This window comes from Zosterops lateralis (genome assembly GCF_965231275.1).
Source record: "Zosterops lateralis genome assembly, chromosome: 18".
Classification (NCBI taxonomy): Eukaryota; Metazoa; Chordata; class Aves; order Passeriformes; family Zosteropidae; genus Zosterops; species Zosterops lateralis.
Genome location: NC_139778.1, coordinates 5,114,265 through 5,140,311, shown reverse-complemented (window position 1 = coordinate 5,140,311; position 26,047 = coordinate 5,114,265). Strand labels below are relative to the sequence as shown.

Genomic DNA, 26,047 nt, shown 5'->3' with positions numbered 1-26,047 from the left:
TGGTGGCAATCTGTGGGACAGGTTGCTGGTTTTACAGCAAATCTGTGCAGACTGTTTTCCTTTGTGCAAATGGGATAGATGGGATATTGAGAAGGAATTGTTCTATGGGAGGGTGGTAAGGCCATGGCAGAGGGTGCCCAGAGCAGCTGTGGCTGCCCCTGGATCCCTGGAAGTGTCCAAGGCCAGGTTGAACAGTTCTTGGAGCAACCTGGGACAGTGGAAGGGGGTAAGACAGAGTGGGCTTTAATGTTCCTTCCAACTCAAACCAGTCTGGGATTCTGGGATTCCTTTCCTTTGTTTGCTCTGTTTTCCTTAGTGCAAATCACAGCTGAACTTGGCAGTCTGTTAAAGGTCTTCTAGGGCTGTTTTCCCCCTGGAAGGAGCAGCACTGTCCTCCCCTCTGCCCCAGGAGAGTTCCCTTGTGCTGGCTGAAGGATTCCTGCCCCTTGGGGCTGACACTTACCCAGCTGTGAAGGGTCGTGTGCAGAAATGACAGCAGGGCTGCTGCTTTGGCCCCCACATCATCCTTTGCTGGCTAAAGATAATTATAAACCTTCTTTTTTTAAATTTAAAAAAAAAAAAAAAAGAGAGAGGGGGAATATGAGGAGCAGGAGAGTGTTGGTCTATTTCTTTGAGAGGGTCTGAGGTGCTGCAGCCACCAGCTGCTCTCAGGGGAGGTTTCCTCAGGCACCACTGCTGAGTAGCTGCTGCTGGGAGCCACATCTCTGTGGGTTTGGCCCCCAAAGCTTTTTGTTGAACTTCCTTTTATTTCTTTCAGGCAGATAAGAAGGACTCACAAGGGAACAACACAGTGTCGGGATTTGAAATTCTTCTTCAAAAGCAACTTAAAGGGAAACAAATGCAGAAAGAAATGGCAGAGTTTGTTCGAGAAAGGTAACAAGCACTTGGTTATCAAATTAAATATTTATTGCAATTGTTTTATTCCAAATTTAGATATTCCTTAAATATGTTAAGGCTTAAACTGCATAAAAGGTATGCTACAAATTCTTAATGAACATTTAATATTTCTTTAATGTTCATCCACGTTTTCCAGGCTTCTCCAGCTCTCACTTGTCTCTCGTGCTCTGAGTTGTATTGAACAAAAGCTCTCTGTTTAGAGGGAACCAAGAAGGTTTTAAGCTGCAGATTCAAGGAAGAAGCATAAACAAGAGAGAAGCAGAATGGACTTGATATTTAGAAGGGAAGTATTTTGTCTGAAAAGTACAGAAGCAATTTGTTCACATGGAGCATAGGCACAGTTTCCTAGAGGAAGGTTTAAAAAGACATCACTTTGGACTTGAGTTTGATTATGGAACCACAGGAAGGTTTGGGGTGAAAGGGACATTAAAGATCATCTCATTCCAGCCCCTTGCCATCTGTCTGTCTATGGACACCTTTCACTATCCCAGGTTGCTCCAAGCCCCATCCAGCCTGGCCTTGGACACTACCAGGGATCCAGGGGTGGCCACAGCTTCTCTGGGCACCCTTATTGGGAAGAATTTCTTCCCATTATCCCATCTAACTCTGCCCTCAGGCAGTGGGAAGTCATTCCCTGTGTCTGTCCCTCCATCCCTTGTCCCCAGTCTCTGCAGCTCTCCTGGAACCCCTTTAGGCACTGGCAGAGGCTTTGAGCTCTGCTCAGAACCTTCTCTTCTCAGAGTGCAATTCAGTTGGGCAGAGCATGCAAATAGTTGCTTCATTTATAGTTTGCTTTCTTTCTCCCTCTCACCTTTTTTCATGCTGGGGATGTGGCAGCAGTGGGAAAATGCAAAATGTCACAGGCAATAATGGTGAACAGATACAGGGCCCAGCATTCACATGAGATTTCTGTAGCCTTTTACATAAGACAGTCCAAGAGACAGTTGCAATGTGACCAGAGGTGGAAGAAAGGACCACCTGGCACATTAAAAATACAATTGAGAAATAGCCTTGCTAAGGGAGAGGATGGGAAGGCAAGCAGAATTATGATAGCAAGGGAAAAGAGGGGGAAGCTGCCTCAAAGGAAGTAATATATAATGAAATTTGACAGAAATAAAAGCAGGAGCATTGAAGAGGAAGGGAAAGTTGGTGTGAAATTAGAGAGAGCAAGGAGAGCAGCTCTGACACTGTGGGGAGGCGTGTCTGGCCTCAGCAGAGGAAGAAGCATGCATGCTGGAGAGGAAAGAAAAGATCCTCTACGTGCTAGAAACAAAAAAAAAAAAAAGGTTGGGAATTGAGTGTGAAGAGGGTCTGGATGGAGTTACAGAAAGATTAATACATTTTTCATCTGTTTGTAACGAAGGATGAGGATTGTGGAAAAGGAGGAGGATGGTGTTGAGCAGGAGGGATTGTTCTGGGAAACTGAGCCCAGGCCATCAGGGGAATCTCTATGTTCCCAGCTCAGAGGGCTGAAATATTGATAAGGTTTTCATGAGCACCATCAGGTGCCTTGGGGAACACAAGACCACATTTAACTGGAAATTTTCACGTCCAGAAAAATTCTCTTTATACAATCAGCCTGCTGGAGGTGAGATTCAGGCAGCTATTAAAACCAGCCCTTCAATAGGAAGCTGGTATAAGACATGATAACCAGATTTCTTCATCAAATATCCCACAAGAGGGAAGCTAACTGAAATTTAGTCAAGTAGATGCTTTTACAGGAGCTTCCTGTATATAGTGATCTCAGACTGAGCAATTACATGCTCATTCAGTTCTTGTTGACAGAGTTATAAAAGTCAAATAGTCACAGACTTTGACTTTTGAGAAGACAGTCCTCAAGAAAGGGAGGAAATTAATTAATAAATATACTGAACTGAAAAATCCAGAGTGTTGGTGTGAAAGAAAGTCTCACTTTAAATCAAAAGTGGAAATAAGGTCCAGCATTTGCATTCTGGGAAGGACTCCAAACAGCCAAAAAAATCAGCAGACTGCCCTGAGAAACACTTGGTATAAGAATTAGTGTTTCCATTAACAGAGGAACAATGTCTTATTCACTTTTTAATTAAGCAGTGCTATGTTTAGAAACTGTAAGTTAAATAGCAGATTATTTAGCTTCTGCCATGTGCAGCAGACCCAAGTGTGCACCTTTCACTGTTTGTCTGCAGCAATTTGGGGAGGACTTCTGCAGTCTCTGCACTACAGGAAAAGTAATTATGCTTCTGTTGTCTGATAATTTCACTGTTCCCTCCTCATCTGGAGAAACAGTGCAAAAAGCCTCACATTCACAGTCTTCCCACAGTGGCAGTTGTGGAGCTGTCTGTCAGATATCCTCTACCACCTTTCCTCCCTGTTCCCCCTGTTGTCTTCATCTATTTAGTTTCTTCTTGCATGGCAGTCACATCACATCATCTTTGCCTCCCTTTGCAGCTCTCTAGTTTTTTCTTCATCCACCATAATATGTCATGACTGAAATTATTTGAGTGTGGGCACAAAAAGTACTTTTTCTTTCAAAAACAACAAAAAAAGTAAAAGAAATCAGGAAAATAAACATCCAAACACCAAGTAGAACTAGTAAACTCAGAACAGTGTGGGTCAAAATGCACTTCAAATCTGTAGTGCTTCTGCCTATATAGGGAGTGAAATCCTGAAAGTTTTCAAACAAGTGAGTGGAAACAAGAACTTGAAGCCTTTTTTGTTAGGAAGGCGGAATTACTGCCAAACAGCCACGTGGATGTCTGAAAATGGACTCAGGAGTTCTGGCATGTTTGTGTTTCACAGTCACCACAATCCACAGTTTGCTGTGTTTATATCAGGCAGGGTCAAGAGGCAGATTTTTCCCCCTCTTTGAGGTTTATCTTGGTTTTTAGTCCCTTTTGGCTATGGATGGTGACAGGAAACCAGACTGGGGTAGAATAATCTATTTCTTATATTTGGGGCTCTTCACTATAGGCATTTCACCTTTTTATTTTTTATCTTTTATTGATGTTCCTCCTTGCCAGGTGGTCTGCCCTTTTAGTAATCCCATTCGTTTGCAGCACAAGTAACTCTTCAAACCCCTGAAAAAATCTTGGAGCCTAGGCCAGAGCTGGAAGCAGTGAGGAACTCTTCCGTCAAAGCCAGTGGCTTTGCTTGTCTGGTGCTGCATTTAGGACAGGCATTGATGGCGCCAGGCACAGGGTGTCTTGTGTGTGCTTGTGAAATCATGAGTATCACAGGACGCTTTGGGTTGGAAGGGACCTTAAAGCTCATCCAGTTTCATCCTTCCCAGTCCTATGGGCAGGATCACCTTCCACTAAACCAGATTGATCCAAGCCCTGTCGAACCTGGCCTTGAACACTTCCAGGGGTGGGACATCCACAGCTTCTCTGGGCACCCTGTGCCAGGGCCTCCCCACCCTCATAGGCAGGAATTTCTTTCTAGTATCTAATCTAAACCTACTCACTTCCCTTCTGAAAACATGAGGGTTGCTTCTGTCCTACTACATTCAATAATTCCTCACCTTCAGCAGTAGCAGGGAAGAACTCGTCAGGATTTTAAATTCAGTATTTTCGCAGCAGACCTTTTAGATGGAAGATGGACAGCTACTCCTCTGTTCATGAGACAAAGGACTGAGCTGCATGGGCAGCTCAGAACAGTCAGCAGACTGTTACACCTTTGACCATCCAGCATCCACAGAAAATCACTCAAAGGCATCTTAAAGACAAAATTCAGCAGGGATGAAGTTCACAATGAAGGCTGTAGACCAGAACTGTGGCTGGGAACTGAGCCCAAAGCAGTGAGCCTTAGCTCTGGGGAGACACATTTGCACCTTTATTACTTTTGAACTGTTCTCTCTTTCCAGTCCACAGAAATTGTCGCTTCTGAGAGCAGATTAGTCTCATCCTGAAGAAGGTCTTTAAAGCATGTCAGGTGCAATGTGCCTGGACAAACCCTTTTCACAGTGAGGTCCTAATGCAGTGTAGCCTTTGGTGCCTGAGTTTGTTGGTCTTGTTGGAGCAGGCATGGGGAGCTGGCTGGTTTTGTCCTCATGGGAGGGGGAAGAAGAGGACCCCCAGCTCCTGGGTAAGGTCTGTAGTGCTGTGTCACACCAAACTGGGCCTCATCTTGGGCCTCAGCCAGCTGCATCCCAGTCAATTGCTGGAAGGGACATCCCAATCAATGGCTGTGCTGTGGAGCTGTCAGCTGTGTCACCAGACCTGCTCCCTCCCCTGGACTCCTGTGAGTATAAAGACAGTGTGGCATTTCCTCTCCCTCAGCAGCCCAGGGCATCAGATCTCTCTCAGCTATCTCAGGGGACCCCTTTTAGCTCAAATGTGCCCTGCAAAAGTGCACTTGCTCAACCAGCTCTTGCAAATGGGCATGCCAGAAATACCCCACCTTCTGTGTCTTTGTGGACAGACACTTTAGAGCAGGTTTTGCTCCTCCTCATGCGTAGTTGGCACAGGATCAGGAGTTCTTCTGTCTGAGGCTCTTTCAGAAATGTTCTGTTGAGCGAGCTGGGTTAAAAACCAGCACAGAGACAACTGTTTGCTGTGCCTGGGGGCATGTGCACCTTACAATTGTCTCACTGGCAGCAGAACTCAGGGAAGATGGTTTCAAGCACGATGCCCCATCACCTCTGCACCAGCAGCTGCTTATCCCTCCCTGCTGGGCTGTCAGTACATACCCTTGACCCCTCACTCCACAGCTGCACTCTTCCTCCTCTCTCCAGTCATTCCCACAACAGCTGTGTGCCAGCACCTTTCCTCCTCTGTTCCCTGGCAAGCTCAGCTCTTGTTCCTGGTGTCTCTCAGTGAGGGAAGACAAGGACAGGGCAGTGAGTGGGGTGAATGAGGGGAAGGGGATGCACCAGCCACATGTTGGTGACAGAAGCTCCTGTCACATCTCTGCCATGATTTGTCACCTGTAAAAGAAGGCAGGAAGTATTACTGCATCCTTATTGTCTGTCAGCAATTTTATTAACTTTTAGACACTTTCTTTACTAAAAATCATTGGTGAAAATATTAAATAAGGCTATTGAGGAACCTCTTCCTGAACAACTAAACTTACGGTCCCCTTTCATCAATATCAACTGTATCTTTCCCTTTCAACAATTCCTTTGTTTGTTTTACAACTCTCTACTTTCCCCAGCTTTCCTAGTAGTGTGGCAGTGTACCAAGGTCTTCATTGATGTCTAGGAAGATTAGATTTGGTGTCCCTAAGAAAGGTGCACTTCAGCCCCCCCAAATCTCATTCGGATTTTTCCAGGCTCAACGCATTCCTTCATTTTTGCCTCAAGGATGTGCAGCCTCACATTTCACAGCAGACTCAACCACGTGCTCCTGGTTTCTGCAGACAGCCTGTGTTGCACAGCAGAAACACTCTGTCCTTGTTATTTGCTCTCCAGAACTGTAGCTTCTTCAGCTAATTTTGTCTCACATGCCGTCCTGCATGTAGCCCTGCTCTTGCCTCTGCATTTTTAGCATATGGGGGGAGAAGACGGCTCATCAAACTGGTGCTGCCAAGCCCTGGAGACTGAAAGGAAAATTCCTGTGGCAAAATCTGTTAAAATGCAGAGAATTTCTTCAAATTATATGTGTGGGTTTCTGCCTTAAAGCTTACTTACTGCTGTCTTTTTATTTTCTCTCTGTGTGTATGGGAGTGTAGGATAAAGATTGAGGAGGAATATGCTAAGAACCTGTCCAAACTGTCTCAGAATTCCTTGGCTGCTCAGGAAGAAGGGTAAGTGTGTCTCTGTGACTTTCACAGAAGATGAATTTTAATATAAAAGGCATTTTCTCCCACGCAGGTACATGTAATTTTCCCCAGCTCTCTCCCATTGAGCAGGGGTTTATTTAGGTTAGCACCCTGGGCATGTTAGGGAAGGTGGGATTGCTTCAGAGTTGTTTGTTTGGGTTTTTTTAGGTTGTTGATGAGAAGATTTTTAGGAATATGTGTATAAAATGTTGCCTTTCCAATCAGATTTGTGTGCTGTCCTTGTTGTAGCCAGGACTAGTTCCTTCCAGGATTAGCATGTATGTGTACTAAACTACTTTGAAAATGGAAGAATATATAGATTATATATATAGATTACTGAGAATAGATGTATAAAGTCAATGCTGGTACAATCAGAGCAGCACAGACAGGAGGGACAATAAAAAAGTCTCTTCTCATCAGTGTTCTGGCCCTTCAGGAAAAGCAGCAGACTGCTGCTTATTCCCAACATTTTCACACTTGGGAAGTTATTAAGAAGACATTAGGCAATGAAATTCAGACTGAAATGCAGTTCTTCAGGAATAATGCAAAGGCACCACTCCTGAAAAATCAGAACTTGGTAGCTCTGTCTGTTTCACCAGAAGCCCTCTAAGCACTGAAAGCCAAAGTTGAAAGTGACTGTCCTCACCACAGCTTTGACACAGCGTGTTTCTGCCAGCACTGAAGCTACATGAGGTGTTTTGCTCAACTTCCAGGAGGCAAGGACAGAAATGGCAAGAGGATAACTGGGCTGTCACAGCCCTAAGCACCTGCAGTGACAATGGTTTCTGTCCTCCTTTCTTCTTAGGGGTGGATTCTCACCTGCTCCTAGCAAAGCTAAACCACTTTCTTCCACATCTTCCTTCCACTTTCTCCTACCCCCAGTGGGAGAGGGAGGGAATGGCTGAAAAATGGAGGGAAAGGAAACTAAAGCAGAGCAGGTGAAAAGAGAGGGAATGAGCACTCAAGCCTGAAAAACATTGAAGTAGGGAACTGGAAATGACATGGTGCAGAGTGCATGGAGCTGAAAGCTCTGTCCAGTGCAGCTCTTCCTGCATCAGATGACAGGGCTAGTGTCAGTGAAAAAATGGGCAGTGGGAGAGGGCCTCAGGGAAGGAGAAATACTGGGAGCTCTTCTGTAGGTGTATCTGAGTTGTTCAGCTGATGAACACCATATTTGAGGACTCAAGTCCTTGCAGAAGCATCAGAGGTGACAGATCATTAGTTTGAGATTGCAGATGACAGGTGATTTTTCAGGCTATCAGGAACAGTCAAATCTCATTATCCCTGAAAAGGGGATAGAGAAGAGATAGAAGGATCCAGGAGCTGTAGATCACTCAGCTTTATTTAACGTTTGCAAAGTGGTAGAATAAACCATCAAACTTTCACTTAGGGGAAAACTCAGGTGAAGAGCAATTGTTGTATATGCATAGAGAACAATGCCAAGCCAACCTAAATTCCTGCAGTGATGGAGTAAGAGAGTAGGTCAGGCATCACAGCTCTTAATTTAGTGTTGCTTTTTGTGATGGGAGATTCTCGTAGGCAGACAAGAGAAATGGTGGCCTAAATAAAACCTCATGTGCAAAAAACTAGGTAGGAAAAACCCACTGCTTACAACAACTAAACTGCAGAAAGTAGCTGTGGAATGAGATCCCAAAGGGTTTGTCCTAAGTCCAGGGGGTTTTAAAATGTTTTTTGTAATGAACAACCTGTGGTGGAAGAAATGCTGGATTTACTGTAATCAGAGATGTGACAGAGCTAGGAGGGTTGGTATGTGTAATTTGAAGAAAAGGTTGCAATTCAGAATTCTTGTGTTAAAATGGAAAATCTAACTGAAAAAAGAATTAAGATGCATTTTAATGAGGACAAAGCAGCGGGTTTTATACTTTCACAGGATGTGAAAGATACAGTTACATAACAGTTTGTGGGAGAGGGATCTGGCTATAGTGAATCACAAGCTTATTCATCAACAACTTCATGCTGTTGTCTAAAAAGGCAATCAGGTTGAAATATGTAGAAAAAAAGAGTGTCTGATACGAAATAATCTGTTATCAGTTTAGCCACTGGAGTTGTACTGGGGGCAGTGGGGTTTTGGTTATGATGCTTTAAGAGGAGTCTAAGCTGTCATGGAGGGGCTGGAGGAGTGTGCCTCAGCTGCTGCTGTCTTGGAAATTATCTGAAAGAAAAAGACCATGGAGAAGTCTTCAAGTGCTGAAAAGCTTCTCCAAGACTCTTCACCTGAAGCGAAAGTCTGTATTTTGAAGTAGGGTGTAAAGTAGAAGTTGCAGTGGAAGAACTGCATTGGTGGAAACTTTGTTGTGGTAGGGGTAGGATACTGAAGGATCTTCCTGATGGAGGCTCTGGTGTCCCTGTAAGTGGAGATTGTCATCAATTGTGTTTTCAAAGATCCGCTGCAAACAATGCCAACACAATTCTGCCTTGGTCACAAGGGCTGGTTGTTTTCTCAGATTTCTGTTACCCTCTTCCATGATTTTGCTGATCAGGATGTGGTACAAAGTGTTGTGCCAGATTTGTCTGACAGATCCCATGAGGAAGGGTGGGCAGGAGACCGATCATTGTCCCTCTCTTCCTTCAGCACACTGGGAGAAGCTTGGGCTCAGCTCAAGAAGAGTTTAGCTGATGAAGCGGAGGTTCATCTCAAATTTTCTTCTAAGGTAAATGGTTCTTTCTTTTTAAAAGATTTTTGCCCTGAATTCGTGGGCCTTTCCCTTCAGTGGACGTTAGTGGGAGAAATAAACATGTATGTAGTAGAAATTTAGAAGAATTAATAAGTTGGTGAACAAACTTACCGAAAATCTGTCCAATCTTCCTCCCAAAACCACTTTATTTAGTCTATCTGGTGAGTAAATTAAAACATATCTAGCCTTAATTTTTCATGAAAAAGAAGTAAAACTGATTCTAGATGTTTACCTAGGCTTTGTGTTCCAGCCAGTAAATGTAACTAGTGCTTGTACACTTTACTTCTGCAAAGGAAGAAATGAAAAGTAATATATGGCAAGAATCTACTTCACCTGTCTGGAAAGAAAAGAACCACAACTCTGGCTTTTTTTGTATCATTAGCCTTTCTCAAAAGTGTGCTGGCAACATCATGCTATTTTTGGGTTTTATCTCAAGTGATGCCCACAAATTATGGTATTTGTCTGGGTTTTTTCCACCGCATGTGACATGCTCTTGAATCCTGCTACATTCTGATAACCTCTGTGGGTGTTCAAGTTCAATACAGTGGCAGATATCTCAACCATGTTCTGGAGGAAAATTACAGCTCTGCACCATTTGTAAGCAATTCAGCAGAGGTTACTCAGGCAACCAGCTGCTGCCTTGGTAACCCACTGCCCTGCCTTAAACTTCGACATCAGGGCTGTAATTAGTGAAATACTTTTTGCTCCCCATTGTCCTCCTGTATTGTTTTCCAAAAGGAAAAAAAATGCGTCCTGGAGTGATATGTGTGTGTGTAGGCAGGCCAGGTAGAGAGGGGCTTTTCCATTATTTTACTTCTCCTTAAACTCTGCACAGAAACTCCTGTAGCATCCTCTAAATCCTTCCCACTGTTTGTGTGCAAAGAACATGTGGATGTGGAACTTTAAGGGACTTTTAGTGGTGGACCTGACAGCCCTGGGATAATGATGGGACCTGCTGATCTTGGAGGTTTTCTCCCAGCGATTCTGTGGTTCTGTGAAGAGCCAGGAATCCCTGTCTGGCTCCTCATTACTGCCATTCCTTCCTTTGTTTTCCTTTAAAGCTTCAGAGCGAGGTGGAGAAACCCCTGCTGAACTTCAGAGAGAACTTCAAGAAGGACATGAAGAAGTGTGACCACCACATCGCGGACCTGCGGAAGCACCTGGCCAGCCGCTACACAGCCGTGGAAAAGGTGGGAGCAGGGAGCAGCCTGGAGGCTTTCTGAGACTGCTGGTTTGAGCAGAGAGCAGCTGCCCCATGCAGAGTTTCTGTTCTCTCACAAAAGACCACAGCTGTTCCTGCAGAGGGTTTTCACTGTTAGCTGTGTTTTGCCCAACCCCAGGTGTAGTTTGGTGTTTAGCTGAGATGTGGGAAGTGGGGGGGCAAACATCTGACTGCTGAAAGTGGCTTTTTGGTTCACCCTCCCCTTTCCCAACTTGGGGCAATAAATTTCTAATATATTTGATGCAAATCCTTCTTATTTGTGCGAATCTATTGTCCTCAAAATTTAGAACACCTTGCCTTGGAATGGCAGCAGGGTCAGGTCAAAAGCTCACCTGGTTTGACAGCTGAGAAGGGCAGCTGGACCCTCCTGGTCTGGCACATCAGAAACCCTTCACAAGAAACATCCTCACTGAAAAAATCCAAACAGCAGCAGCACCCAGTAATGGGCTGATGTAACACGAACCAGGAGGTAGCTGAGCTTGTGGTGCAGGGAGTTAGACCCACAAAATATCATCTCCCAGCAGCAGCTGGCAGAAATGGGGATGCTTTGTGCTTTAGCTGCCAAATTGTATCCTCATGAGGTTTGCTTTTGGGTGTAAAATAGAAAGGAAAACACCATTCCCAGTCATCCCCGAAGCTGTTTGTGCTTTCATTAAAGCTCAGCAGGAGTTCCCCCAGGGAAAGAGCTGTTGCAGGATACACAAGGTCGTTAGGCTGAGGAATGTTTGTTTCTGCAAAACACCAAGTTCTTCACACTCCTATCTGCAAAGCAACTCAGTAGGAATATTGGGAAGAGGGAATTAGGAGTAACCTTGGGAAGAAGGAATGAGAACAGGGAAGAGCTGTGACTGCAGTGCCTGTGGAGCACTCGGGCTCTCACTGATTGCTCTCCTCCAGCTCTCTCTCCAGTCCTGCAGGACCCAGAACTGCACATGGAAAAAATTCCAGGAATGCTTCACCAGTAACGTTTAGGCTAGTGTGACTGCAGAAAACGGCAAGATGCTAAGAAAACACAGTCATACAAATTTAGTTTGAAACACTGCTACAGAGTAAAAAACCAAATGTGACATGTTTTAGAACAAATCCATGTAAAACAAGTGATTTTTGTGTATTTATCAGCCTGCATGTAACAATATTTATTTGTTAAGGTACTTTACTAATTTACCTGTATAATATATATTTCTACTGATAAATCATGTTTTAACAGCTTGGAGAACTTCTAAGTAAAGTAGTTCAAGTTGCCAGTTGTAACCAGACCTCAGGTTCTTGATTTCTACTGTTGGCATGAACCTGAATAAGTTTTTCTGAATTAAGTTCCTGTTGTTAGTTTGTCATAGGTGTACCTTGAGTCCAGAACATACTTAAAGACAAATTTTGTGAAATACTTGAAATTATTTAAACAATTCAGATCCTAAGAAGAGTGAATGGAGGAGGTATCTTGGTAATGATGCTTAAGACATTTTGAAAGAGGCTCCAGCTCTCTCTTCTTCCAGAAATAATGGGAAAGCTATTAAAAAAAAGGAGAGCCCAATTATGCCATCAGTCCTTTACCTTTCTAAGACTCTGTGAAGAGTTCAGGTGCATTTCTGATTTGTTGTTGGTGACTCCTCTGTGGTTGTAGGACACTTCTGTGAACTCCTCATGGTGTTGTAAGAACCTGAATCCCTGTTAGGGCCCAGTTTCATGCAAAGTTGCTGACTCTTTGCTGAGAAACACTTGTGTGGAGGAGTCCTGGATGGCTGAAAGCTGCCAGTTCTTTTTCTTTGTAACTACTGACTCTTCTTTCATTACTCCAAGGCCCGGAAAGCCTTGACAGAGAGGCAGAAGGATCTGGAAATGAAAACACAGCAGCTAGAGGTGAAACTTAGCAACAAGACAGAAGAGGAAATCAAGAAGGCCAGAAGGAAGTCCACCCAGGCAGGTGAGTGCCTGTCAGCAGATGGCAAGAACCAGGTGAAATGCACCTGCCCATCCATTCAAGTGGTTCTTGGTTTTTAATATTGGAGCCACAAAGTGAAAGTGAACCATGCTACAAATCTGTGTAACGTTAAATCCTCAGAAGAAACAAGCCTAGTTTTTCCAGCTCAGATGTCACAAATTATTGATAGGTGAGAACAACAAAAGTAGGGTGAATCATCTTTCTGCTTTCATGAAAGTGTCCTTAGATTACTGAATGTTTGTGGAACTTCCAAAGTCAGATTCAGAGAAGCTTAGCTGAGGGTGTTTATTCCATAAATCATAGTTCCTTCCTTGGTTCTTTCCTAAATCACACTCACCCACAACTTTGTGGGTGCCTATTACACTTACTATTACTGTCTTTTTCCTTGAAAGTGATTTTTTTTCATTTTTCCACTGCTACTCAGTGACTAAAATAATTCCTCTGCTAGGAATACTGAGGATATAGTAGTGTGTGCTGTACTGTACTGAGGATACAGCCACTTGCCGTGACCTGGGCATATTTTACAGAGGCTCAAACCACATCTGTAGGATCCATCAGGAACTTTTTTGAGATCTGCAAAGCTGATACATGCAGCTCAGTTACTACCTTTGCTGAAAATGAGTTTTAGTTCGGGTTTCCATCCCTTCATCCCTTGGGTTTTATCCCTTCAACAAGGGCTCTTCCTTGGCAGAGTGGTCCTTCAGAGTTCTGAAGTTTTTAAAACTTCAGAATAGGTGTCTGGGTTTTAAGGAGACTGAGAAGAAAGAGCCACTGGAAGTGTCACCACATGTACAGCCAATCATTTGAGTAGAAAGAAAAGTGATTTAACAACAGGAGGCTCCTTGAGAGATGTTCTTTATTCACCTGAAAATTCACAGTCTCTCTTTGTTCCTTGGGTCCTTAGAAATTGTTTATAATTGATTTTTATTGAACAAGTAAGGAAGAGCTGAAGATCAGAGAGGGAATGACAAGTTGAGCCTCATGTAAAGAACAAAGAATTTCCTGGCTGGAAAGCAGCAATTTCTGAGAATTGTTTTGCAACTTTGCCACCCGCCTTTCTCCCTCCATCCGTGCAGAGTCCTGCAACAAAGGCAAAAACACAAAGAACTTGTTGTGTTACTGCCCTGATCACAGGAGGAGCTGCAGCTCAGCTGGAATTGGGCATCTCCAGAGGCTGGAGAATGCATGAGGAGTGATCAGCATCCCTTCAGCCAACAGCTGGGGCCTGATGCATTGCTCCCCTTTCAGACAGAGACCTCTTACACTGCAGTCTCACCTACAGAGTGCTACCCTGCAGTTCCAGAGCTCACCATTGTTGATTTTTCATTTTAATTACTTTATTTTTCAAATAGAACATTCCATCTATGGTTTGTTTTCTTTTTTTTTTTTTAACTGAAGTAACTTGTCGTTTTCTATTTCTGGGCATTTTGTAAAATACCACTCTTAATGCTTTTTAATTTTTCTTTCAAAGTCTTGTCTTTGCCCCCTGTTCATTCTCACCCAAATCACCTCCTTTTTTGCCATATATCAATTGCATGCATTTAGTTGAAATCTTGGTCGTATGTAACAAATACTATGTAGGAGAACTCCTCTGAGCTCCACGAGGGTTCATCTTCAGATTCTTGGGGTCTACAAAACCTGCCCTGCCCTTTTCTTCTGAGCTCTGGCTAGAAAAGATTGATGTGTTGCCATCCTGACTCTTTCAGGGGATGACCTGATGCGCTGTGTGGATCTTTACAATCAAGCCCAGTCCAAGTGGTTTGAGGAGATGGTGACCACCACTCTGGTATGTAACAGCTAAAACTACCCTGGCAGAATTGTAATAGCCTACAGTATTCATCATTCACATCATCAGTGCAAAGCAGTGGGGAAAATTGGATGATAAATCTCTACATTGTGTTTCCCATTCTCAGTCCTAAGAAAAACTCATCGTTAGGGGAAAGAAGGAATAATTGTTTCTTTGCAGAAGGCATTAAACCAGTTCAGGGCTGCTTAGGGGCCAGAACACTCAAATGTCCTTAGGAAGGATGAAGTAATGCACAAGAAAAACACACAATAAATCATCAGACCCATTTATACATTAATGACTTTTTCTATTCCACAATTTCACAATTTTCTTTGAAGTTTCCCCAGAGCCATGTCTTCTGCAGACTTAACAGCCTCACAGCCATCTCCTCTGCAGACTTAACAGCACCAGTTGTCTCAGCCTGGCTGCTACCAGCTGCCTTGGAGCAGCTCTGTGGCCTCCTCTGGATTTAATCCAGAAGCTGCACATCCTTATTGTGCTGCCAGCCCCAGAGCTGGCTGCACTGCTCTAGGTGGGATCTCACCAGAGCCTCCTCTAAAGCTTCTCCTGTAGACCCTTTACTATCTTTCTGGCCCTGCTTTGGACAGTTAACAGCTTAATGTCTTTTTTTAGATTGTGGTTCCCAAAACTGCACACGGTGCTCAGTGTATTCAGTCCAGAAGGACTAAATGCAGATTTTGGGGGCATAATATCAGAATCCAGAAGAAGAGAGAGGCAGAAAATATCAGGAGGAAAGACAGAAATCACCTGCCTTTCCAACTAAAGGGCTGCTGGGTTCTGCTTACTGCCAGCTGAGCGAGGTGGAAGCTTGTCCTACCTCATCATCTGGTGAGCTGTGCTCTGACAGGTGTCTGGTTGGAGTGGGGCTGGTCTGAGCCATCCACCCCAGTGGGCTTTCTGCTGCCCCAGGGATTCACCGTGATTTCTGTAGCTAGCAATACAGTATGCACAACTTCTTGCAGGAAACAGATTCCCTCTTGCTTGCAGTGGCTCTACTCTCTGCCTTGGTTGTCTCATGTTTGGAGCCTTTTGGAAAGGTTTAACCCTCTTTTCTGTTGCTAGGCTCAGGCTGAGGTGACTGCTGTTGCTTGTTGTTTGTTATTCTTTGCAGAGCAGAGGAGTGTGCAACCACAGAGCCCAGCTCCAAAGCATGACCCTGGGGCAGTATCACACCTACTGGCAGCCTTTTGTCTATCATCCTTTCTCTGGGCCTCCAAGCTCAGGTTCCAGTAAAAATATGGACTTGTTTTTCTTCATGTCCAGGAGCTTGAGAGACTAGAAGTTGAAAGGGTGGAGATGATTCGGCAGCATCTGTGCCAGTACACACAGCTGAGGCACGAGACAGACATGTTCAACCAAAGTGTAAGTGTGCTTTGTGTTTGCTCTCCATGCTCTTCACTGCCCTCCAGCTGCGCAGTGATGGTCCCTCCTGACCTGGTCTGCCTGGCTTTTGACAAAGGGTGAGGGAGAAGTGTCTGCAGGCAGCTTGTTAGTCTGCAGCAGTGCTGTGGTGCCTCCCTCCCTGCAGTCCTGCTCCTCCAGCACTCTCTGATCACATTTCACACTGCTTGGTCACAGCTTTCCTGGGGGAGACAATCAGCTGAAGTACATTTGGCCAGCATGAGGTGTTATTAGCTCTCCCAGCAGGATGCACTACTCCTTGAGGTATTCTGTTTGCACAAGCAAGGAAGATGCTGAATTGTTTCACTGTTGGAAAAGGGAGTATATATATTTTTTTTCCTTATTATAAACTGGCCATTTATCAAATATTAAAATATGGGGGATGCATGCTAACTGAATACAGTTGTGTTTGGTGTAAGGTGCAGATTGCAGGACAGGAGTCAGAGGCTGCCAAGCTGCTGCCTGGCACGGGAAACCTGTCTCTGCTTCTTCATGTTAAGTCTTCTCTTCCCTGCTTACCACAAGACTGCACGTTCAGACCTGTCTTGTCCATCCAGTCTCATGTATGTGCAGCTCTCACTAGTCTGCAGATGCAGTGTAGGCATGCCCACAGCTGCTCTGCATGTCAGAGCAATGAATCTCTGCTTGAAGTGTGCCCTTGACATTTGGATTCTTGTTTTCTTCCTTTCAGACAGTAGAACTTGTGGATCAGTTGCTTCGGAAAGTGGATCCTGCCAAAGACAGGGAACTGTGGGTAAAAGAACACAAAACTGGAGATATCCGACCTGTGGACATGGAAATATAGACTGATCTATAGTTGGATGTGATGAGTCCACTGAATTTAAGCAGGCTAACGTTTGTTTTTAAGGGTCAGAAGAGCATAGGGAAAAGGTTGTTTTCACTACCAGACAGACACCTTGTAATTTATGCCTGTATGGGCTATCTCTGTTCCATTTAGTCATTACAATGGTCCTCGTTGTGCTAAGCCTTAAGCACCAGACATTCCAGGGTGAAAAAAACAGATGTGTGCTTCCCACCAGAGGTTCCCAATTGCACGCAGCTTCCAGGAGAAATCTGCTTCCTGGCACAGAAAGTGCTCTGTTCTTCAGTGACTTTGTGCTCCACCCCTTGCATGACTTTCTCTATCCAGTATGTTAGAACAACCACGCAGAGAGCCTCTGGCCAGCAAGGAGATAACTGAATATGATGCAGGAGGCAAGGAAGTCCTGATCATGAATCCCAGGTCTATCACTGACTGCTGTCATGGCCATAGGCAAGTCAATTAACTTTCCTGGCTCCCCCCTTTTTAAAATCTGTGCATCTTGCAGCAGTGTTGTGCGGAGACATTGCTTTCATATAAAACTGTCTTTCACCATGGCAGTGAAGTGATGGCCCTTCTCCCAAAATCTACGGAGAAGATTCCTGTTCTTCCTGTTTTATACTCCCTCTCAGGGATACATAAACCCATTTTCATGATTTCTGTTGTCGGCCAGTCGATAAGTTTGAAAGTGTTACCATCACAATTTTTTTATCAGGAAAGACTTGGTTGTACTATACCTACCTCATTAGCTGTCAGAGTGCCCTCAATGACAGAAGGAGGTCATATTCCAAGGAATAAATGAGATGTTTAAAATCTTTCCTGCTCATGCAAGATGTTTTTCCACAGAATCTCCTTAAAGACAGCCCTCTAATAATTTACTTGGGATTCAGGTTTAAATTTCCTTTGTTGGTTTCTTCAGGTGAATATCACAGACTTTAGATATTTGTTATTACCAGGTTTGTCCCACTAAATTTTGGCTTTTATCTTTTTGGAGCCTGATTTTCAAAGGTGCCATGAATATGTGATGCTAGATTGCATTCAGTGTAGATGTAGGTGCCCAGCACTTCTGTACCATCAGAGTCTTAACCTAAGTTTTTTTCTATGTTACCCATACTGCAAACCACCAAAAATTCAACATTGCTCTTAGCAAAATAGTGTTATGTAGTTTGGAGACTGGTTTTGAAAAGGTATTTATTTTCTTCTGCTGCTACTCCTGATTGAGTATTCAGTGTCGCTGTTAATATTTTTTTTCAGCATTTCATACAATGCAAAGATTTTTCAGATTCTTGCTTTAGATGCAGGAGAAATCTTGATTCTCACCACTGTGGCCTTTACTCAGTGTTTACTGTGGTCTTAGCTACAATATCCCAAACCATACTATTTCATTTGATCCACAGTTTTGCTCCATATTATCTCACTGTTACTGTGTTTTTCTCCCCAGCCCCAGAACTGCATTCTTCTTTTGTTCTACTGCTATTCCAGGTTTTTTTCACCAAATGCTGTGATTAGATCATTAGGAGTCAATATTTCTCTATACAAATACAAACTGAGACACAGAAAAGTCTCATCTGAAGCATGTTTATAACATTGCTGCAGTGGTGATTTTTCTGGTTTATTATTTCAAACCAAATTCTCTTATATTTTTCCATTGCTCCCTTTTTTTCAACCATCTCTTTACTAGTACAGCTTCATTCCTGTCTTGCAAATGCCTTCACAACCCACTCCTCTGCTGCTTCACTAACCTTTATAAAGCTTTAGCATCATTTCCATGTTGGCAGTTGTAGTGTCATGACTGCTGCATGCTCAGGATAATCCTGGTGGGATTTCCCCTGCACACTTGGGAATTTGTATTGCAGTTGGATTACAGTTTTATTCTTGCTGCTGGAAGGCTCGCTGTGATGTGAGCCTCACCTGAGTTCCTGCACAGACCACTGCAACACCAGTGGAAGTGTTTGGTTTGCCTGAGTGTCCTTGAACCTAGCGAGAGCCTCCCTAGAATTCTCTTTTTCCCTTCTTCCCTCAAGCAGGGCAGTCGATGATCTCTCCTTTTCAGTCTTTTCACTAATTCATTCTCTGTCTTACTAATTTTTGGCCATATCAGTGTATACTTCTCCCAACTCTTCCCTTGCACTTCAGAGGACAGGCACTTTCTTATTTTTTAAGCCACAAGTGCAGGCTGAACTTTCCAAACTTCAGTGGCCAAAATAATGTGAATACCTGAAAGCTGCATTTCAGATTGCCCCCTGTTCTAGGCTCTGTTGTAAATTGAAATGAGCAATCTGGACAATGCCTCAGCACATTCTTGTTTTATTTGCAAAACAAAGCTAGTTGTGCACTTTATACAGTATTCTCCTTAATAAATACCTGAAGACTCTGTTAGCAATTACACTTTATTTTTCCTCTTTCTTTAAAGAAGTTTGTTACTTTATCTATTTTGGACTGGAAATACTGTCCATTAGCACAGGTTTCTCTGGACACTGTAATGTGTCTTGGTTCCTCTGCTAAGGTGTATTTATGCTGCTCTAAATGCATAGCTGGGGTGGGTTTTTTTGTTGTTTTTGTTTGTTTAGGGTGTTTGGGGGGGGGGGGGGGTTGGGTTTTTGTTTTTTGGGGTTTTTTAACTTTTGGTTTTATTTTCAGAGAGTTTTCCTGCTTCTAGTTCATGGTCCATTTGAAATGTTTCAGGGATGTGAGTTGCCCAGAACAGTAATTCTCGTGGTGGAGTCTGTATCTCTTTTTTACTTCAATAACCAGAGGAGAGCACAGGTACCTGGCTGTTGATCTTTCCTAGCCCCAGAAGACTCTGGGTTCTGCTCCACCATAGGTGAGATGCTTCAACCCACACCACTTCCATCTCTATTCAGTGCAAGTTTTGCTGTTGCTTTTTAAACAGTTTTCAGCTCATTTCTTTCAAAAGATGATATTCCTTCTTGGTATGACACTGTAGATCAGTGTTACCTGGTTGATTCCCTTCTCTGACAGATGGATTTTGGATAGCGTGATGCCTTACAGGTCAGGGCATGCTGGAGTTCCCTTGCTCCTAACAGGCAGCATCTTCAAAGAGGGTAGTGGCACATTTAAAGGAGGCCGTGGGTTCCTGCTCTCACAGGTAACTTTGGGAGTTGCAGCATTGCTCTGTTTGTCTTCCACTGGCTTCCAAAAATGCAGTGGAACCCAGTCTGTCTTCATGCTCATCCTAAACAGCTGCTTCTCCAGAGCAAGATGAGACTTGGTATTTTGTTAAAGTACTAGCATTGTGTGGATACTGCATGATGCTCCTGCAGTGTAACTGACTAATGGAATACCAAAGTCTCTCACCTCCAGTACTGAGCTTAGGCATCATCTCATTTCAGCTGGTGTGAGTTTTTGCTGGTTTAGTCACTGTGGGGATCAGATTGGCAGGATTATCCCCCATCTCTGTGTTCTCTGAGCTCGCAGAGCAGGTCAGTTCTCAGTTAACAGTTTGCTTTCACTGGCAGGGGTAGAACAAGGGGGAATTTTTCTCTGGCCCTTAGCAGAGAGCTCTGCTTGCCCAGTTCTGTTAATCCACCCATGTTTTGGGAGTGCTGCCACACCTGTGAGACCCCTCTTGGTCTGAGCAGTGCTGTCACACACTTGTTCTGTGCTGGAGGGCTCTCTGGCAATCTCCATTGCAGCCAGAGCCTTTTGGCCCTTCTCTTAGCAAAAGGGCCTCTTGAATTCCATGGCTTCAGATCTGTTGGGTGTCCTGAGACCCAGCAGTGCCAGAGCTGGTGAGGTACTTGCCATACAGAATGAGAACTTTGTATTCATCATCCAGACCTTCCTGCCTGTGTCTTCAAAGCACAGTTGAAAATCTTTCTCTCTAAGGTATTCTTTCAGCTTATTTCCTACCAGAACTCGTTCTGGATCCAGTGCTATTGGCTGATCCCTGTTGGAGTTTATGAGCTGAAATCAGTGAGTCCTTTACTGCATGGGCCAAATGCACTCTTCTCCCATTAGCAGCAAGATTCCAGTTTCTTTCTTGGAGCAATATCCAAAAAGGCCTAATTCTCAGTTTGCCAACCTGCTCCAGATTCAGTCATCTCTGTAACTCACACTTGTTCATCACTTCTATGGGCTGGACATCTTTTGAAAGACTTTGGTTGCTCCCTTATAGGGACATTAGTTCATTATTGGACACTGGAATTGTAGAAGATAGCTTTAATTTTTTTTTTTTTTTTTTTTTTTAATTTTAAAATACTCTAACAGCAGTGAAAATCATACAGAAATCCCTGTTATGTTTCTAGACTCCCTTTTCTCCATGTGCAGCCCCTTCTGAGCTGCTGGGGGGCAGCTGTGGTCCCCTTTATTGCACAGGTAAACACTGAAATCAGACTTCCTTGGGTGCCTGACAGGCAGCATGCAAACTTGTGCACTGCTTCTTTTTCCCTTTATGCAGGTGGGGTTTTTTTTTTTTTTTTGTTTTTGTTTTTGTTTTTTTTTTTTTTTTGTTTTTTTTTGGTTTGTTTTTGTTTTTGTTTTTGTTTGTTTGGGGTTTTTGTTTTGTTTTGTTTTGTTTTGTTTTTTCCTAAGGTTGTTTGGTTGTGGTTTTTTTTTTCCCTAGCAGGAATTTTCTGTGAAGCATTCACAGGAAACTTTTATATGCTTGTAGCAGTCATAGTTTCTCAGGCTTTGCTAGAAATTCCTAGAATTGCCCCTGGTTTTAATGTCATTATTTAAATACTGCAAGTTAGGCATGTTATATAGAAATGGGCATTCTTCACCTGTTCTTTGGAAGTGCTCAGTACTCAGAGATTTCTTGGAATACAACAGGGAGTTAAGAGATAAGCTCTTTGAAAATCAGGCTAACAAACAGAAATGCACAAGCCTCTTTTTTTTCCTTACTTGTACTCAAGTACGTGGATAAAGCAAATATTAAATGAGAAATAATTAACTTGTAGTTGCTCTCTGTGCAGCTCCCAGCAGCTCCAGGAGTGTTCTTGTGTGGGGCTGCAGTCAGAACACACCTCTGGAGTGTGGAGCCACAGGTCACCTACTGATGCAGCTGTAAAAACTCCAATCCATGATTCAGTGACAAAGTGGCTCTGCCCATCTATTTCTTCAGTCACACACAGGGAGAGAAAGGGCACTGCTTACCCAGGTGGGTCCTTCACTACCAAGCACCTTAAGAAATCCAGACAAGCACTTTGAAGGTCCCCCTGGAATGAGTAGATGTGACTTCTTGATGTGATTATTTGATGTTTCCCTCTGAGCTGAGAACAGGTTTACTGTTTGACAGTATCTCGTGTGCTCTTGTCCACTCGTGCCGCCTGCTGTCTGTTCCCAGAGGTGGCAGCAGGCTCTGGTGTCCTGAGGGCAGTCCTGGTCACCCTCACATTCCTCTCATTTGGCAATTACATCTTCAAAAGACGGTATCAAAAAAGGCACTTTTCCAAACAGCTTTTCAGTTCACAGACCCCTCTGGAAAGCCTGCAGGCATTTTGCTGGAGTGTGTGTTGAAATAGGAGAGTAGCGTGGCAGAGGTTGCTGAAGCATTGGCTCTGAGCACTTCCTGCTGTGTGGACAGCACCCCATCCTCTCACAGGGATGGGGAACAGCCCACAGGCATCCTGTGTGCACCAGAGGAGCCTGCTGGCCACATCCATCTTAATCAGGTGGGCAAGAGTCACAGATAAATTCAGATGAAAGCACACACATAGGGCAGGAGGATCGTTACCTCAGTGGCGTCTCTCAGACCCTGGTGGGTGTTGAGGAATGATGAGTAAGGGGCCCATCACTCTACCAGTCCCACTCAGCAGTTGAAAATCAGTGCTGAAAAGTGTCTGTTCCTTGATGCAGAGCTGTCCAGCTCACACCTGGTTGCACCCGTGGAAGACCAGTAGGTGCCAGTGCTGCCCTGGGGACTGGAGGACGGGCTCTGGCCATTCATTTGGCTGCCCAAATGTTCCCCAGCTCAGGTGTGCTGAGCCTGCTGTGCTTCAGGAGCCTGGAGCACACAGCCCTGCTGTTGCACAGTGGGAATGAAGTCTTTCCTGGCAGCAAATCCTGGTCTTTTCCTGAGAAGCATTTTTGTAAGGATAACACCCATTGCTTTGTCTGTTTTTATTCATATGAGTGGTGCATCTTTCCCTCTCTGTTGTTATTGTAGCCAGCTCTTCATCAGTGAAATACAACTCTTTTCAGGACCTTTAATTTTGAAATTTCATAGAACATATCTGTTATTTCAATGTGCTGACCAAATTTCATGCTTTTGGGTGTTTTCTGAGAGTTTTAAGAACTAATTTGGAGAGGTTATTTTGGGTTTTATTTTGAATTTTTTTTAATCAGCCAGCAGGTTGGGAAGTGTAATAACTTCTTTTTGTGCTAGCCACAGTTTCTTTTTCCTTCCTGGATGTTTTTTTTTTTTTTTCTGAAGGGACCAACACATAGCACAATTTCTTTTAAATTTCTAATCCCATGCATTCCTCAAGGCAGAAACCTTTTGTGCCTAATGATGCATCTGAGTCTAAGAACTGTACGTGGATAAAATCTTTCATAGACCAATTAAAAAATGAGTCTTAGATTAACCACATAATAATCACAGAAAAAAAAAAACCCACGTATAGATTTGAGACATTTAAATTTAACTCCCTCAACTTACATTAAGTTGAACTATTTCAGGTGTGTCATAAGAGAAACTCAGTGGATATTCAGAACAAAAGCTTTCCAGCTGCTCTATCCAGGTTCAGTGAGTAGACAGTACTATAATTTTGAATATATCAGGACTCTAAGTTTGAATATATGCAGTCTTTTAGGGCTACTGATTTAACAAGTAACTGAGTAATGGCTTGTATCACAACCCTATTAAAATTCTGCTAGTAGATCCCCTCGAAGTGCCTCTTTAAATAGTATCTGCTACAAGCATGTGAAAAATACACAGATTCACCCTACAAATTGCCAAATCTCAGGAGCAGCCACTGTGCACAGATCTGTGCAGGATTCTTAGCCCCTTCCTTGCTCTAAACTTGCACCCTTTTAGGACAGCCCCATCTCCAGAGGACCTGCCTTTGGCTCTGCTAATTTGCTGTCCAGCTCAGGCATCCCAGGTTCTCAACGCTGAAAACAGAATAGAAAAAATTAGACTTAAAAGCAACTGCATTGAAGCTGATCTTTGGACCCATCCTTAGTGTCAGTAGAATAACCAGGGAATTCTGCATAAAAATATATGCAGTGATAATTTTGCATAAAAGAGTTGTTACACTTGATTGCATAAAATTAATTATTAATAATAATGATAATAATAATCATAAAAGCCCACAAATTGGTTTTTTTCAGCAGTTTCAGAGAAGAAATGTTTTGGTCCTGGAACTCAAAAGCTGAATGTGATTTCAGGGTTCTCACATCTGCTGACATAATAATCAAAAAGTCATGTTAATCCCAGAATTTGGGGATGGTTGACCTGAAATCCCTTGTTCCTTTGGATTATTTATTATTATTATTATTAAATAGCTGAGATTATCACAGTAGCCTAAGGAATTTGGATGTCCATACTCTTTTAGGTCAAAAACACTCTTTAGGGACAGCAGACTCTACCCATTATGAAAACAGCAGGTACTAGTGTTGGACAAAAATACTTTCTTCTCCCTAGATGATTTCCTTGTTTTCTGCAACACGAGACAGTGTGAGAATTCCACTGGGCAGTTCTGCAGACACTGTAGCAGCAGGGATTCACAGGCAGGCCACATTACCAGTCATACACTAAACCAGAGTTTTCTACCAAAATAAAGTTGCTTATTTGGTCCATTTTGTGTAAGTTTTCCTAAATACTTCTAAATTTCTAGGAAAGTTGTCTTTTGCCAGTACTAATTACTTGTTTTTAAAGATGCTTAACCAAAATTTTATAACTGCCCATAAATTTTGGCTGACTAGATCCCTTATAAATAGTTTATTTGATCATACAGCCTCTGTCTGGGTTACTAGTAAATCTTGGATCATTGTGGAAATTATAGGATGGCTTTTTGTTCCCTAAGGATAGATGAAGGAATCACTTACTGAACTTAAGTTGAATGAAGAAAAGGTTTAAGGGGCAGATCTTCAGCTCGGGTAAACTGGCAGGGTTCAGTGGAAGCTACTTGATGTCAGCTGTGGATCTTGTCCTTCAGTGTTGAAGGCATTTCCTATATGTAATTTTTCTGTCTTACTGTAAAACAATTTCATATGGTTAAACTGTATTTTCCTATATTGTTCTGCAAGTTTATATACACCATAGTGCTCATCTCATCTCCTGTAAAATAAACTGTACAGAGACACATTGAGCATGGAATTGTCTTTACCCAGTTGCTTTTTCTTCTCCCACAGCCTCACACCTTGCAAGGTGCAGTTTGATCCAGGACATGCTGTGAGGTGCCACATGTACATGGACTCTGTTGATATCAGCTTAATGCAGCTTGAATTTGCAGCCACATCACTGGGGTGTAATCTTCTTCTGCTTGCCCTTTTTAGATCTTTACACGATATTCAGACACTTGTGGTCCCTACAGTTTTTATTTTCAATTTTTTTTTTTTTCTGGAAATCAATTTAAGAAACACATGTGGTTAAGTGGTTCTTGAGCAAGCAAGCTGACCATGAGCAGCCTGAGAGCAGGTGCCATGGAATGGGTGTGTTTTCATGGTTTAAGTGATCTGAAGCTCTTCCCCACCCAGTCTGTCCTTTATTTCAAGCTTCATGTGCAGCTCGAAGCTCAGTTGGAAACACTGCTATAAGACCTTATTAAGAAGTTTCTCCTTTTGATATTTGAGTTAACATGCATGACAGATTTTCTGACAAAGTCAAAATCAGGCCTGCCAAAATCCTGCCTAACCAACACCTGCCTGTGGAAGGGGGCTCAGAGCACCTGTGATGCCTCGGGAAGGCTGAGCTGAAGCAGAGACTGGACAGAGATAAGAGAATAAAGTAGATATTTATTAAAAAGCCTTTAGGATACACCTTGGGCAGGACAAGAGCCTGACCAGGGCTACACCCAAGGTGGACCCAAAATGGTCACAAAATGGACAAACTGTCACAAGGTCTGATACTTTGATAAGTTTTGGTCCATTTGCATCTTGGGGTTTAATTGTTCAATTACAGTTTCAGGTGATGAAGTCCCATCCTTCTTGTTCCTCCCTTCAGCCACCCTTGTTTGTGCTTTTGGGCCTGAAAGTTGTCCTTGGTGTGCAGCAGGAAAAGGATTTGTTTTGTGTCCCTGCTCTGTGCAGAGCTGAGTGACGCTGACTGTGAGCTCAGAACTGCAGCCCTGGGCAGCACAGAATCTGAAATAAATAAAAGCTAAAACTTAAGGCATCACCTAGGGGTCACAGTTCTGCAGAACACAAGCCCCCCCTTCCAGCAGGGAGTGACTCTTGGAGGCAGCACATCCATACGTCTCATAAACCTCTGTGGAGGTTCTTTCTAAGATTTTTTCCAGTTTTGAATTCATGTAAGAATTGGTTTCTGCAACCCCCTGCACTCTGTGCTTGTCCACGGAGGTGGGAAGTGGTGGCAGAGCTG

The 26,047-nt window shown here is 43.4% G+C and overlaps 1 protein-coding gene across 3 annotated transcripts in view; it reads left to right on the top strand.

The window, feature by feature from the left end:
• GAS7 (growth arrest specific 7) overlaps positions 1-17,782 on the top strand; it is a gene marked incomplete at its 5' end in the record, with an annotated part of 76,930 nt that extends 59,148 nt beyond the window's left edge. For all 3 annotated transcript variants that reach the window (XM_083874670.1, XM_083874669.1, XM_083874671.1), the window contains 8 exons: positions 779-894; positions 6,565-6,639; positions 9,248-9,326; positions 10,412-10,540; positions 12,370-12,493; positions 14,218-14,297; positions 15,582-15,680; positions 16,411-17,782. In XM_083874670.1, coding sequence (XP_083730796.1) covers positions 779-894; positions 6,565-6,639; positions 9,248-9,326; positions 10,412-10,540; positions 12,370-12,493; positions 14,218-14,297; positions 15,582-15,680; positions 16,411-16,524 — 816 coding nt within the window. In that variant the 3' untranslated portion in view covers positions 16,525-17,782. The remainder of the gene's footprint in view (positions 1-778; positions 895-6,564; positions 6,640-9,247; positions 9,327-10,411; positions 10,541-12,369; positions 12,494-14,217; positions 14,298-15,581; positions 15,681-16,410) is intronic.
• Positions 17,783-26,047: the final 8,265 nt, after the last annotated feature.